The following is a 16,253-nucleotide window of genomic DNA, read 5'->3' as shown; positions in this document are numbered from 1 at the left end:
AAAAAAAAGGATTGTTTAGTATTTGTGTTCCAGGTGCTCTCAAATTAATTACAGTGTCAGTCGTCAGGCTACTGCGAATATTTGTGCGTGCTTCTGTGTTTTGCTATAGCCTATGAAAATTTATTGTGCGTGTCCTGTTCCATTGCAGCGACACTTACTATCAACGTGGTCGACGTCAATGACAACAGACCGAGCTTCAAGAAATCCTACTACCGGCAGACGGTTACTGAAAACTCAATGATCGGTGCACCGATAGTCACTGCCAGAGCAATAGATGCCGACAAGAACAGGACAGTATTTTATTCCCTGGAAGGAAAAATGGAGTACCTCGCCTTAATAGGCATTGACCGCAAAACAGGTACGCATTTTCTTCTTTGCTTGCTTTAGGCCAACGGGAGCAATGGGACGCCTATTGTTTAAAACTGGCCGAAGAGAAGCTTCTTTTGGGGCCCTTTTAACATATCTAGCGACGAGGTGGGCAATAAAACGATGCAGCAGTCCACGACGGCTCCGGCAAAAAGGCGCCGTGCTCGAGCTTCTACTTGATTTCGTGAAACGCGTAATACTTTTCCGCCTTGTGTAAACACACCAGCCGCTGTGCCCTGAAGCGCAAATCCCTCTAATCCTCTCCCTGCCAGGCGAGGTGACCGTGGCGGACAAGATCGACCGCGAGACGCATAGCTGGATCAACGTGACGCTCAAGGCGACCGACTCGGGCTTTCCTCCTCTGTCCGGGGCCACTGAGCTGCAGATACAGGTGCTGGACGAGAACGACAACAACCCCATCTTCCGGCCTGGCCCCTCCGAGTTTGCCGTCTCGGAGGACGCGCCCCTGGGCTCTTCGGTGGCCGCCGTGCAAGCGGCGGACGCCGACGTCGGAGAGTATGGCCGTGTCACGTACGCTTTGGATGCCGCTGGCACTGACGGAAAGTTCAAGATCGACCGGGACACTGTGAGTGTACACTGCAAACGCGATATCATTGCCCGCACGATCTTGATATGAACCATGCTCTAAAGCTCTAGTGTGCTTGCAATGTTCCCACCCCTTTGAGCTGCCCCAAGTCAACGTTTCGTCGAATACGCGTCATTCAAACCCTCACCAAGGTTGGCGCCCCCCCCCCCCCCACACACACACACGCACACACGCGCGTGCGCGCGCAGTCTGAAAGAAGGGAAAACAGTGAAATGTTGGTATTACTGTTTTATAGCGCTACATCCACTTCTGCCTACGTCTAAAAATGCGAACACCAGGGTAAGAGCGAAATTCGCCAAAGTAGTATAACCAGTGTTGTACGTGTTTTAGCCTTTTAAATTCGAATTGCGACGCCGCTTGCCTATCATTTTTGTTGTCATGCATGTCGGCTGTTTTACTGATTTTTTTTTTTTTTTGAGACTGAGCTCGGAGCAGCGAAGAACGTCCGCTGAAAGAGAAAGTTGTGGGTGGAAGCAAAAAAAAAAAAAGTTCGGAAGTTGTTGACTGCACTTTCCTTTTTTTTTTTTTTGGTCCCACAGGGTGTTATCACGGTTGCCATGCCTTTGGACAGAGAAGAGACCGCCTCGTACTCGCTGATCGTTCAAGCGTGGGACAACTACGAAGCCGGCTTCGGGACAGACGAAAGTAGGAGGACATTTAAGCAGGTAACTGAAGAAAAGGCTCCCAATAAACGCTCCTAAGATCGCCATCTTTCAAGATATTTTGCTGCTGCGAATTCTTGCCCCTATACATGGTCTATGGTCAATGGAGGTTTAACGTCCCAAAGCGACTCAGGCTATGAGAGACGCCGTAGTGAAGGGCTCCGGAAATTTCGACCACCTGGGGTTTTTTAACGGGCACTGGCATCGCACAGTACACGGGCCTCTAGAATTTCACCTCCATCGAAATTCGACCGCCGCGGCCGGGATCTTGCCCCTATACATGTCTCCATGGTACCTGCGCAAGTAACACCAGTGTCCTATATATCTACTGTACATGGTGTTTCACCTAAGATTATCTACTATACAGGGCGTTTCACCTTAGATTTTACACAGTTTTTAAAAATAGCTTTTTTTTAGTTGAACGAGCGCTTTTTTCGGCATAGAATTGGCAGCGGTGTACTACATCAGAATACAGCTAAGGCGCGGTAACTAGAAGTCTGGTTAAATAATACTGAATAGTTAACTTTTTAACTTTAATTACAGTTAGGCTCCTTAATTATAAGGAGGCGTGTAGCCCGCCGTAAGTAATATCTATATCAGTTTTTAGAATTTTGAAAACGCGGTTACCCTTTGTGCTGTGGCCCAACAAATAATGGGTACATCGCTTCAAAATGCGTGCGCTTTCGAAAAGCTTGCAGGCAAAGCAACCTTCCAGTGCACGTTACTCGTTGAAATAGCCAAAATTTGTTGAGCCATAGTGCAGAAGGTAATCGTATTTTCGAATTTCTGAAAACTGATATGGATGTTGCTTCGATGGCCTAGGCGCTTCTCAATAATTAAGGAGCCTAGCCGTAATAGTTAAAAAGTTAACTATTCGGTATTAGTTAACCAGCCTGATAGTTAGCACGTCTTAGCTGTATTCTAATGCACAACACCGCTGAAAATTCTATACCGAAAAAAGCGCTTTTCTCACTAAAAATCGTATTTAAACAAATAGAGTAAAGTCTTAGGTGGAATTCCCCGTATATAAGGGGATCAAAATTAAGCTTTACCTACATCTTAAAATTAGGCGCTCATAGGTACATGAATTCCACCTCTGTACATAAGTTATGCGGCCATGGGGACACAAAATTGCCGCTGTCGGGTAACTAATTAACTAAAATCAATTAAAGAACTTTTTAGCGACTGCGGCTAGCGCGAATGTTTATAATGGAAACCTAGAAGCGGTATTGTTGCTATACAATTCAACAAATTTCTCCAAGCGCGCGTGTGTTACGACATATTCGCTTCCAGATTTTCAGCTCCATCCGCGTTATTGTGTTTCGTCGGTGTTTCGTCTGCCAGCGGCACAAAGCTACCGCCCTACTGAAAAAAGTTGTATGATGCAATAACCTCATACAGCCTGTCATACAAATGTCATACAAATATTCCTCATTTCTTTTGCAAAATAATACATTTCTGATACAGATGCCATACAGTATCATGCAACTTGTACGAGATTTGCATGACGAAGCCTGTATGAGGTTATTGCACCATAGAACATTTCTCAGGACGGCGGAAAAGCTGCTGTTTTCCTTTCGGCTAACAAAATAGAAGAGAAGCCCGACGCAACAGCTGCGTCACACCAAGGAGGAGTTTCGCATCGACTGCCACTGCCTTACATGTGTAATTACACGAAATCAATGAAAACTTTGGGGCCGATCGTCTCGTAACACGCGTGCCCTGGAAGAATTCTACTAAATGGAGGAGTCTAGAAATGCGACCGCCTCTGTTTTTTCATTTGAACATTCATGCTCGCCGCAGTAGCTAAAAAGTTCCTTATTATATTTTAGTGTCGACGGTGGCAATTAACATCTCACCTTGTGTCCCCCTGGCCGCATAACTTATGTGCAGCGGTGGATTTCGCGTACTTTTGAGCGCCCAATGGTAGGCAATCTGTAAAGCTTAATTTTGATCACCCTTCATTAATACAAAATGACGAAGAAGGTTTACTGCCTTCAGTCAGCTTGTATGCAAAAATGTGGAATACAAGGCGTCTGCGTGTGGCTTCCGCGAGCATGTTTGATAACAAATAGTAAAAAAATTACTGAATGCATTATGAATATATGCGAAATGGTGCGCCACGAGCCTCTGTTATTTGAGCCACTGACCCAGTTAGCCGATTGCATAAGCAAAGTCAGACAGATGAGAAAATGCTTTAATCGTGGTTGCGACTTTGTGCTCGTTTAGCTTCATCCACTGCCATTGAAACTTGGGGGCATTTTGTCCATGTTTTCGAAGCCAATCGTTGAGCATTGCACTAACGGCAGGCTCAGCAATGGCTGCGTTGCTAACTTGCGGTAATGCTTCTTTGTATGCCGCCACTCTTCGCCCGCAGGTCAGCATACGTGTTCTGGACGTGAACGACGAGTCGCCCGTCTTCGTGCGGCAGACGCACTGCGCCGAAGTGACTGAATTCCATCGCTCTCACGAAACGGTGCTCTTGGCCTCAGCCACCGACGCCGATGACCCGACGACGCCCAACGCCAGGATAGTGTTCACCATCCAGTCCGGCTACGAAGCGGGTGAGAGCTTCAACAGGTCGTGGGCGACGCACGTCGCCCAAAATAATTTCTCATCAGCCGCAGTAATTAATTGTGCGCGCATTATTTCAGGACTGAATGCGCCTAGATACGTTTAGCGCAGATACTGCATGTTTCTACAGACATTTTCTTTTACTGGACTTCCTGTTGGATTACTTCCGCTAACGGGAAACGAAGCAATAATTTTTCGCCCCTTCGCTTTTCTTTCAAGAGCGTCTATGGCAGACGTGTGAATTTCTACCGCTCATTGAAATTTGTAGTACCAAATGAACAAAGACATTTATAGTTCTCTTCACGAATCTCTTGAGTTATGATCATAAGTCCGGGACCAAGGTATTGTGGCAAATCCTTTGGAAATGTCGTGTAGGTTGCTCTTGCACTTGCCCGAAATGTTCCAAGCCGAGCATGCAACGTTTTTCAGTGCTTCTAGAAAGGGAAGAAGTGTAAAAGAAAAAAGAAACGTAAAGGAAAATGAACAGAGAACTGTCATCTCTTCCGAGGCAACAGCAACAACAGCATAATATATGAAGAATAGTAGCATAGGATTCCTCGTCAATCTTTCTATGTTTCTTTCGCGTATGTGGGCTCGAGGGACCTGTTCTTGGTTTAGTGTTCGCTATGGATTCACGAAGACTGGCAGGAATGGAGGGAACGGTTTTTATGCTAACCGACAAAAAGGGTTCTACAAACGAATGGATAACTAACAATACCGTTTTTCGCCCATATAAGCATAGCTTGGGCATTGGCTTTCTCAGTATTCCAGGAGACTATGCAGGCAGATATACGTGATTTCAGAATGCTATTTATTTCCTATTTCAGCGCCACTGAACTTGTTCACCCAGCAGTTCTAACTGGTGCACGTGCATATGCGCACTTTTTGTTTCTTTCAATAGCGAGTTTTCTCCTCAAAATGCTACATTGGCTGGTAACAGACATCGAAGCCTTAATGCGCAACTACCGCTTGGACGTGCTCACGAACCAACACTTTCTGAAATTATCGGGCTAAACCCTTCGTCCGTTTGTCGATGCGCAGACCTGTTCGAGGTAGAGTCCCTGCCAGACAACACAGCCCGACTGTCTACGCGCTTCTCGCTGCGTGGCCGTGTGGGCAATGTGACGTTGGCGCTGAGGGCAGAGGACCAGGGCCTGCCGCCGCGGTCGTCGGTGCAGACCTTCAGCATCTGCGTGGCTGATGTCAACGACCACAGTCCAGTGTTCGTCAGGCCGCCTCAAAACCACACCATCCGAATACCCGAGGCGAGTGGCACTATTGTGCACCCTCCTTCCTCGCTCTGCGCAGATGTCTAGTGGCCGAGCGAAGTTCCAACTGCATGCCTGGGAAACGCCTGAACACGTTCATTTGCTTTTATTTACGTACAGCCCAAGGACCCCTCGGTACAGTATTTATTAGCGCATTTACACGATTGTAAGTCGACCAATTTCAATAAGTTTGAAAATCTGAAGTGGAGGGAGTCGACTTACGACTGAAACCAAAGCGTGACAAAATAAATAAATGCGAGACAAACGAAATATCATGGAAGCTAGAGCGTGGTTGCAGTATTATGTTTGCTCTATCGCTCTACCCAGTAGCATTCGGCTATTCTGTGCGCTTGTTGGGAAGGTTTTTTCATTTTTTTTTACATTTAATGGGAGTGTCGATAGTTGATGGAAAGTCCGCTGTTTCAATCGCGGAGGCACCGCCACTCGGAGCGGCAGCGCTTATGGGGAGTGTCGTAGCTGATGGTAGAGCCGAAGCCGCTCCCGCATAGTTTCTCTTTGGCTCCGTTTGACAGATTTGACTTGACTGCCGGCCACTTTTTGCCAGTTTTTAAAGTTTTTAATGTGGTGCTTCGTCAATCGTCATTTGAGCTCCGGGGACGGGAAGCGTTCGGCGCTCGCTCACGGCTACATTCAAGATGGCTGTCATTTTTTGCGCCGAACAACTGCGCGCCTGGCCGCAAGTTCGACGTTTCGGAACGGGTGATGCAGGTGTGGCGGCTGCAGCAAGGCGAAATTTTCAGCTGTTCCACGCGATGTCGCGGTGCGGTACGTTGTTTGCGAAGTGGGGGATTTCGCTGGAAGACGACGTTAGAACGACGTGCCGTGGGACCGCGGCAGCGATGGTGAAGGCATCACTAGTGTGCACGATGGCACAAGTGTGGACGGGTAGTCCAGCGAAAAATACATTTTAATTTTGGAATGTGTCCACGGGCACGCCTTTCTTTTAGTGCGAAATCACTACTTCACTAGCAAAGCTGAAAAACCTGGTGTATGTATGAAGGTTCAACCTTTCAATCTTTGACCTTTGACGGAGCGCCAGCGGTAGAGGCCTCGCACAGCTGCTCCGCCAACGCGCGGAACCGGCGGCCCCCGTCCGCGCGCGTGGCTGCCGTTAGCGGCTGACGATAAGATCTTGCATACGGTTGTCTTTGGGGTAGTTTTGCCTCAAGTACTTTCGCACGTCATACTCGGTTAAAACGTTAAAACTCCATCATTTTCCCCCCTGATATGCGATATGGGGGTCGACTTACATTACAAACTAAGGTAGCATATACAAGGAAAGCTCTTTGGAGGCGCGATAGCAAACGAAAATGTAAAACGGTAGCTTTACAATAACTGCAAAGTCACAATAAATGCAGTTGCGTCATGTGCAACGCACCGTGTTGGTCAACAATAGGAAACAAAATAAAGGATAAACAGGAGGAGCGAGCTGGACTATGGCTCACATCGCAATTGCAGATGAAGATTGAAAAAAGAAAATAAAAGTGAAATCTACGTCAAAAATTATTAGTTCTAAGCTTGCCGGCTTAGCGCATTAGCAGCAGAGAAGAGTGGAGTGTCAGGCCCATTTTGACGTTTCACAGGCAACTGCCAGGTTCGGCGCCTCACAGGCCCGTTTTGGCGTCTATACGCTCACGGGCATACTCGGTCTTCTTCCGCTTGCGGTCTTCAGTTCGATCGCGTTCCCGACACACTTCTCGGAATCCAGGGCTCGCTTTCACGAAGCAAATAGTCTAGTTTCCAGTGTTGTCTTATTCGCAATCTAAACCCTCCGCTGGTTTTGAGGAAAGGAAAGGCGCATAACTGGCTCACTGAGTCAGTGGACACACTAATCGCACTGTGAGGTAGCGGTGGTGTGCACCTACAAATTGAGGCAGGCATGCCCCTTTCCTTTTCTCAGATCCAACGGAGGGTTTATACTTCGTTGGTTTTGAGGAAAGGAAAGGCGCATAACTGGCTTCAGTGGATATCTCAATCGCGCTTTGAGATACATGGCGGTGGTGTCCACCTAAAGCATTGCATGGCTGCCATTGTACCCCCTAAATTGCTTCTACTAACTGGCTTGTAAAAAGCCAATTCAGCTTTCACTCTAAAAGATACTCCGAAACGTGCAAGATAGCAATACTAATTAAATCATTTTTCGACAAAAATGCAGGCATTGTCGAACCAAAAAGTTACGCCGAACGAAAGTGAAAAGCTGCCTCTCACTAATGCTGGCTGCCACGGCAAATGCAGAATTCAGTGGAAGTCGATGTTAGCAAGAGCATACCCGGAAATAAACAAAGTTCGGTATCGTTCCTTACCCTAGAATGCTACCCTGGGCACGGTGGTGGTGGAAGTGGGTGCGGAGGACAATGACTTTGGAGCGAACGCCGAGGTGCGCTACCGGCTGAAGGACCTTCCCAACGGCCACTGGAAGACCTTCCGGCTCGACGAGCGCACTGGTGTCATCACACTGCGGCAGACGCTGGACCGGGAGACACAAAAGGTCTACGAGGTGTGTTTCGTTCTGCCATTTCGTAGCTGACTTTAGTGAATGTGTTTGTGTTATGTCGTGCATAGAAGTTACGAGCGTGGGCAGTTGCGCCCGTTTGCATTAGTATTCCCTACAACTATCTCACGTCATTGTTTGTCTATTTACATGTCATTTTGATGAAGATTAGTAATAGTAATAACAATTCAAAAATCTTGTTGCATGTACAGCTCCGTGTCGAAGCCTACGATTTGGGACAGCCGACATCGCTCTCCAGCGACCTGGATCTGACAGTGTTTGTGACAGATGTCAACGACTATGCTCCAGAATTCACCGAAGACGTCGTAAGAGCTTGATTTAAATTATTTTTTTTTAAATTTTGAAGGGGGTTGCCGGGATGATGACAGTTAGAAAGTGACAGCAGGTTCCTTAGTGCAGCCTTCATATCGTGAATTATTGTAGGAATCCCATTAATTTGTTGAATATGTTTATACGCAGTATACTTCACGTATCTGTCTGCTTTAAATAATTATGCGCAAAATGTTCAGCGTGGCTACGCAATTCCAACTGTGACTACTGAAAAAAAAAGTTATTGAAGTCAGGTTTCTCAGGAAGAAGCATGCACATAATGCAAATAATTAACGAGCGAATGCAATCTACTCTCACTTCCATGTCGGCGCATGATTGTGTGTCTAGAGCGTGACGGTGCTACTCAGAAGGCGCGTGCATATTTTAATGCATCATATCTTATCGCTTCTTCAGCACCAGCTCACATTCACCGAAAATCTCAAGCCAGGTGTGGAGACGTACAAGCTGATCAGCACGATCGACCGGGATGACGACCTCAGCATCCTGAAGCCAATACCTTGCTACTACATAGTCGGTGAGTTACCCATGTAGCATTTTCTTAGGCCTGGCCGTGACTAGAATGGACATGTATAGTTACTTCTGAAAATATGCGAGATGTGCGTACAAAACTATGAAGATCTATGCAGTACTGCTGCGCAGAGTTCAAAATATAACCTGCAACAATAAAACGCTTCATCAATGACGCCTTGCAGAAGCAATCGGCACAGCTCAATCGACATCCCCGGCCAAGCCAAGCGCTGGGAGGTTATAGACTGGAATTACAGCGGAGGTATCGTCAGGAGTACGCGCCTCGTTCATCGCCAGGTGGCGTGGATGGCGTCGTAGATCATACCCGCATCAGTTGTAGTCCACAATTACGAAACCTGCGCGCGCAATAGAAAAAAAAATGGGGGGGGGAGGCAAACGAGACGAGAGCAAAAATGAATCTAGGGGCAATATTTTGTTGATTCCCTTCTCGTCGTTTCTTCTTTTTTTCCCCGCATTAGTCGGCCCCGTGTTTGATGCCGCAGTCATAGAATAACATTTCTTGTTGGCTATCGGCCCTGATGTCGCAAGGCCAATTGCAGAGGGACAAATGAATAAACCCAGGAAAGGATCGTAGCATAATAAGGTCCCTGGATGGTGTTGCAGCATTTGCAGGCTGTTTTGTAGCTGCGACTAATCTTCGACGTTTTAGCCAGGCTGTGCTGAAATAGCCTCTCCTTGTTCTACACAGTACGAGACCCGTGTGCTGAATCGATGAACCGGACTCATGACAGGAGCGCGCCGTATGTCAGCGGCGTTCGTTTCATGTGGACCTTGTGCTTCAAGGCACCCATTGCCACACAAAGGCGAAACCAGGCATACAATGTTGTTACACTTGACAGGACATCTCATTTTATTCGATACAATAACATCAATACTGCTCTAGTGAAAACATAATTGGAACGTCTTAGATAATTAATAACCATTTGTAAATAAGATTCAGCAAGATATCCGCCTAGTCAGATAAGTCAACTTCTGAAGTGGTGCTCCGTAGCTAATATAGCATTTCTGTTGGTAATCTGTGTTAAACAAAATTGGACACCTCGTATATTGACTGGCTAAGTTAAAAAGCACTTCAAGCAAGCCTGTTTACTTCCCATCAGCTAACATTCTGTTTCCATGTGGCTTTGCCTTGCCCGGAGCCAGAAGCTTGTCGCCAAGGGGTTTCCGTGAAGGCTGCTCCGACTGCCTCTCGAAAATGCCTCTCGATGGGTTCTCGAAAATAATGCGCCATATTCGCTCGCTCACGTGCAGAATGTGTTCGAGGATAAAGACGATTTATAAACGCTTTTTTCCTCCAGTTCACGCAGCCCACATAGAGTAGCCCAAGAGAAGGCATAGCCTGCTGCCAGTCACATTCCATTCGGAGATTTATCGATTATGGTGCAGTGCGCAGCTAGATGACCAGTCTTCAAGACACTAGTTACTGAATCTAACATCGTGGGGAAAATTTTCGCCTGCCGAGCTGATCGTCCTGCTGCGCTCAGAGCCGCATCTACCGTTGCACCTGCGTAGGGGGCAACGAGAAGGGCCGCTTCGTGTTGGACATCTTCACGCACCAGCTGTCGGCCACCGAGCCCCTGGATCGCGAGGAGCAGGCCAACTACACGCTGGTGGTGCGCGCCTCGGACGACTGTTTCCACGAGCCACGGCCCGTGAGCCGCTTCGACCCCAAAGACAACACGCTTCTTCAGGTCGAGATCAGCGTGCTGGACGTCAACGACAATCCGCCACGGTTCGTGAGCCGAGTCTTCACCGGCGGCGTTACCATGGAGGCAGACTTCGGGGTCGTCTTCATGACAGTCAAGGTGCGTAAGAACACTTTCTTCCTTATATGCGTACTTCGCGGGAGTCACCTCTGTTCAGCCTTTGGCAGAGGTGAACCTGCCCCGAATAGGTTCATTGCTCGATACTCTCAAATGTGTCACAGATATTAGTGTTCTGCGCTCAAGTTGTGTATGAAGGCGTTTTATAAACGGGCACTCGCGTACTGCAGGCCGTCGATCGGGACGAAGGCATCAACAGCGTGGTGAGCTACTACATCGGTGGTGAGATCCGTCGGACACTCTCCGAAGGGCTGGAGTCTTTGACGGGGCCGCCGTTCCTGATCAACCACCGCACCGGTGACTTGAGCCTCAACTTCTACCCGCAGAAAGGCATGAAGGGATATTTTGACTTTGAGGTCATCGCCAACGACACCGAAGGGTTCTACGACACAGCCAGTGTATTTGTAAGTGCATCAGATTTTTTACGGCCTTATATCCGTGTGGCGAAATAGGAACTATCATTTTGTATCACTCTCGGATAGGAGTTCCCTTGCATGACTTCATCAAACATCCTTGCGCCATGAGGGTGTCAGGCAGTAACGCTCAGCTTGATGTATACCTATTACTTATAGCGGAGTTGAATGCCATAGGCGGTTTTTTGTTTCCTTCAACTTCGTATTCAGCGAGAGCATTGAAGAAGATGCAAGGTTATTCGTACGCCTTTTTGTCTTCCAGTTTTACTTCACCAGAGGTCATTTTAATGCAATGTAGTTCACATGTGGCATACAAATAATGTAAAATTTAAGTGAACCGCTTCAAGAATATAATGTTGGCCGGCAGTGCGGCGCTGGCAAATAGAGATATCGGTCGGCGATTGCGGATTCGTCCCTCTGAGTACACCATAGTAACCAGTTTTAGTAACCAGCTTTTCGATAACCTGTCGTTCGACGCTGTGAATGTACTTCGAGCTCAACTTCCCGCACTGTAGGGGTTATCTTAAGCACAAGCTCACGAAAACGTTAACGCTAGCATCGTACATATCTACAAGCTACAAACGTACACATCTACATAATCTACAAACGGGCATATCTACAAGCTTTGGCTATCAGCTACAAAATCCCGACAATTTATTGCGGGATTGACCTGCCTGACAGTCGTTGACTCTTTTCTTGTTCAGATCTACCTCTTGCGAGAAGATCAGCGAGTGCGTTTTGTCCTTCGACTGACACCGGAAGAGTTCCGCGAAAAAATGGAAGAGTTCAGAGAGTAAGGTTCTTTTTATTGCCATCACTGAGTCTGAGTTGCGTCGATAAAAAATTTGTCGATTGAATTGTGTTTCCTTGCATTTTTTCCTTAAACAGGGTCCTTGCCAACATTACCGGAGCCATTGTAAATATTGATGAATACAAAGTTCATGAAAATGAGGACGGCTCCGTGGACCGAAAAAAGTAAGTGCCCAGGTAGCCATTGCAAAACAAGAGTGCAATTAGCGCAAGACATGTGACTGTGATCGTTCACGAGGAAACGAAAACAGTGAAGGATGGAATGCATTAAGTTCCCAGTGACAACACTGGTGTCCAAAGGACATCCGTGTGATATTTTGACAGGATATGTGGATATCTCTGGCATATCCCGAAATCATCTGGGGACTTCTACACATCGCTTTGGCCAGGGCTTCTGTATCCCACTCAGGTCCGTGGTATGTCCTTTCGGGATCTTCAGGGGACCAGATAGGGGTCTGAAGGCCATGATCCATTTTGCCATTTTACAGGTATTTCGAAGTGATATAATAGCACGCGGCAGGGCAAAAATGGACAGCATTCTTATGCGACTGAAACATTACTGGGCATCTCCAGAAATCACCTCAGCAGGAAGCCCTCTGCAATACGACCAGCGTGTTTAAAAATGTAAAGGCCGAAAAAAATTTGGCACACATCTGAAAAATTCGAATACGCAACCTTTCTGCTAAATCACGTAGGTTACATCGCGAAAAATGAAGACTACAAAGAAAACGCGTGGCGGCGTGTGTCCCGTGCTTTCTTACCAGTCTTTGTTGTTTGCGCTAGAACCTATACTATGTCACTGACCGGGGCGAACACTGTCCATGCGTTGATGAGTAGCGAGGTAGTAGCACGTGTTGAGCCCACGATGGGGTGCACGCGCCACGAAAACGTGCTCTAAAGGTGACGAAACGTCCAAAATATAATCACGAAGCTCAAGCATTTCTTCTGCGGAGTCCATATCCGTCTCCGGTCCAAGATACACGAGAGCTCGTGGTACGATGGCTGTGAGGCGATGCCGAAATGACCACCCATGGAGCGCCAAGATTGATGAACCCCATGCCTGCGTAGACTAGTCGTAACTTGAGACATGTCATGTGACGGGGCCCTATTTGGGCGTATGCACAAGATGTGGAGAAATGCTTACCTGTTGATGTACTCATTGTCGCGCATCTACTTTTGCTTCCCCCAACTGCATTCGACGACGGCGCAGAAACATTCGGAGACGGCGTCAACGCTGTTAGTAAACTTAACGCTGGTCGTGATCGGGAAGAAGCGACGCCGACACCCAACGCATGTGCGAGTAAAAAGCCGGAAATGCTTCGAAGGGTGCAAACAATAACGCCGTGGACGACACTTAGCGACACAACGGTACCATACGGTACGGTAACAACGGCACACAGAGCGGTGCGTTGCACGGTAAATACATACCATACAAACACGCGCCTGTATGCAAGGAAAATTTTCTTATTTGGAAGTGACGTTACAACAAAAATACCGTTCTTCTTAAAGAGTTTTTGAAGAAGCCAAAATAAGGTTTTAGGTTTAATTATTTTCAACTAATGGCAAGCATCCACAACCAAGCCCCGGGAAGTTTGAAACCGTGGAGTGTCTACCATGTTCAAAGCTTGGGGATGGTGGTGAACGCAGCGGCTCATCCTGAGCGCACTTTTCGGTAAATTGTCCATGAAGGTTGTGTGATCTGATCCAAAGGCGCGTCCTAAGGTCTCGTGCACTCTTTTCTTTCCGCCTGAGATTGTGAGCATCGCTGTATAGCTTTTTGAGAAGCGCATCCTATATTAATGGGTGACTTGAAATTTTAACATTTATAACTATAAAAGGTACTTTAGAAGCAGATATCACGCCTATACTTGCTTAGGTACAAGAAAAATATATGATGTATAAGTGCCGACAATAAGACCGAGCGGGATATCTGCCGGATAACCTACCAGGACATCTCATCAAGGACATCCCTAGGTCATCCCTCAGAAGTCCTAGTAGGGATAATGCTATGCGGCTATGATTCGGATATCCCCGGGACCTGTGTTCTCACTGGGTTCTGCCAGCAGAATCTTCGTCTCGACATCTAGGTAGTGCTGAAACAAATCAAAACCCTCTTTTTTGTTTGACTGGCAGCAAATGAACATTGGTATTATTCGCCCCTCAGGATGCATCAGTCCCAGCATCCAAACTTCTAATACACCACTAAGCAAATATCTTTTGCGGCTTGTATACACGGCCAGAGAACTTCCTACAATTGTTACTTTACAGCGGTTCCTTATACATCAGATTAAGAACGCAATAACAGCACTCCGTCTTTATCCTCGCCTCATAATCGTTTGTACGACAGGCCAAGTTTTTGGAAGCTGCTCACAGCGGTCTTGACAAAAGTGAGAAGCTTTAGATGTTGGAATCGGTGGTCCCGTAGCTTGTAGCGGGTAGCAGCAGTGTAGCAGATAGCCACCGGAATTTTATGATCTGTCATTCGTTACTGTGGCAACTTGTAGGTGCAAAACATGTGCTTAGAATCCACTTGCGTAGTTCATGTCCAGCATTCTTGGACAAAAATTTGGAATATTGAAATATTGTACAGTACTGTTATAGAAATATTGAAGGTAACGGTCTATTCTTCCGATACGCAGCAAAATATTTCTTTTAAAGATTTTTCCATCGCTCGCATCGAGCAGTTAAGACTGCCATAGAAAACCAATAGGGAACGTTTTTGACGATAGCAAAAACGGTAACAGCAAACAAATGCAAGCCTGCCGATGAAAGATTTGCGTATATATTGATTTTTATAGTGAAATCCTACAAAATATGAAAAAAATTGCGCTCATAAATTGCTTCCCGTCGAAAAATGCGTTCGTCCACAGTTGATGGGAAGGGTTTGCCGGAAAGCTGAGGTAGGAAGTCAGATACCGTATTTTGCTGCCATTGTTTTTTCCCACCACGGAGCGCGTGGCCTGATTTGCAGGCCGGCTATTAGTCAGCATGACGTCACAGGAGGTGACTGTCAAGGATGGACCGGAAAATGAAAAATCGTCACATAATATGGCCTCTGGGTACGCACTTGGTACCCATGCAAGAAGGTAGCTCTGATTCGCAAGCAAATTGTTACAGATGTGCTGCACGCCAGCGCTTACGGTTGGTCACCTCACACTATAATGTTGCAAATAAGAGGGATTGTTTCGTTATCTTGAATGATGCGTGTTTACGCGTGAAAGCTACAACTGTGGGCTGTGATCCACGCCAGGCTTATGAGCTCCGGAATAGTTTCGACCGTGTGTTCGTTTTTGTTTGTTTGTTTGTTTAAGTGCTCTGAAAACTCGGCACACGAGTATTTTTTTTTTATAATTCGCTCCATTGAAATTTCGGCCGCCGTGGCCGGAATCGCATCTGGTAAGTTGGGCTCAGCAGCCACAGGACCATTGTGGCTGGGTGTTTTGTTGCATTTTTCTTATTTCGCTCTCAAAAAAAAAACATTTACTGACCTTACTCACTGACATGCGGTGCATTACTGAGTGAACTGTTCATGTGTTGCAGGAGTGACCTGTACTTGCACTTTGTAAACCGCGACGACAACTCCATCATGGAAGTGTCCAACGTTCTCACGTGAGTCGCATTCGCGGAAACGTTCGCACTGCTGCCCCACCAAGTGGACTTCTTTTCTAAATATTATACTTCGGCATTTTTTTTTCGCAGTTTGATAGACAAGAATATTGAGTTCCTGGATAAGCTCTTCAAAGAATTCAACGTGCTTTACAGCGAGGTAAGTTTTTCATGCCGCAGAAAAATTCAATTTTTTCCGCTATTTATATAACACTAATCTTCCTATCTCAACGAATGAAGCACTCTTCATTTAGGAAAAACTAGGCGCATCCTTATTTAGCGCCCACAACAAAAAATGTCCTGTTTTGCGTCCGCATTTCTTTTGTCTGTGGTTACATAAGAGCCTTTGCAGCTTGTTGTCCGCCGCTTGCAAGCCTAAAATAAACGGGCGTTTACAAAGGGCCGTCGAGACCAGATTATGCAAGGTGACAGGCGGCGAAGATGAACGCGCAGGAGAGTGCCGCCGTTTTCTTCAATGTTCACGTGTACCTGCCCCTCTTGTTCGCAGCCGGCGGACGCGCTGAGCGATGCCGAGAGGGAGGAGGACCAGATGCGCACCTGGCTCATCGGTCTCTCGGTGTTCCTGTCGGTCATGCTAGCGCTGGTCATATCGCTGTGCCTGGCCCAGAGGAGCCGGTGAGTGCAGCCACCCCCCCCCCCCCCCCTTTGCCCAAACCACGGACGAGTGCGCCCACGCGACCTTACGCTTGCGCCAAGCTGTATTTCCCTCCGT

General features: G+C 47.0%; 1 protein-coding gene across 1 annotated transcript in view; it reads left to right on the top strand.

Annotated features, from left to right (window-relative positions):
• The window catches only part of Cad88C (cadherin 88C), a 114,254-nt gene that overhangs the window by 85,739 nt on the left and 12,262 nt on the right, over positions 1–16,253 (top strand). Inside the window, exons 17-31 of the mRNA XM_077648777.1 lie at positions 149–358; positions 639–952; positions 1,513–1,638; positions 4,013–4,199; positions 5,251–5,474; positions 7,807–7,995; positions 8,202–8,315; positions 8,734–8,854; positions 10,381–10,673; positions 10,862–11,095; positions 11,809–11,897; positions 11,993–12,079; positions 15,455–15,523; positions 15,614–15,680; positions 16,029–16,156. Coding sequence (XP_077504903.1) covers positions 149–358; positions 639–952; positions 1,513–1,638; positions 4,013–4,199; positions 5,251–5,474; positions 7,807–7,995; positions 8,202–8,315; positions 8,734–8,854; positions 10,381–10,673; positions 10,862–11,095; positions 11,809–11,897; positions 11,993–12,079; positions 15,455–15,523; positions 15,614–15,680; positions 16,029–16,156 — 2,452 coding nt within the window. The remainder of the gene's footprint in view (positions 1–148; positions 359–638; positions 953–1,512; positions 1,639–4,012; positions 4,200–5,250; positions 5,475–7,806; positions 7,996–8,201; positions 8,316–8,733; positions 8,855–10,380; positions 10,674–10,861; positions 11,096–11,808; positions 11,898–11,992; positions 12,080–15,454; positions 15,524–15,613; positions 15,681–16,028; positions 16,157–16,253) is intronic.

This window comes from Amblyomma americanum, chromosome 1, assembly GCF_052857255.1.
Source record: "Amblyomma americanum isolate KBUSLIRL-KWMA chromosome 1, ASM5285725v1, whole genome shotgun sequence".
In the NCBI taxonomy this organism is placed as follows: domain Eukaryota; kingdom Metazoa; phylum Arthropoda; class Arachnida; order Ixodida; family Ixodidae; genus Amblyomma; species Amblyomma americanum.
The sequence above is the reverse complement of the archived record's forward strand: the minus strand, read 5'-3'. Positions and strand labels throughout refer to the sequence as shown.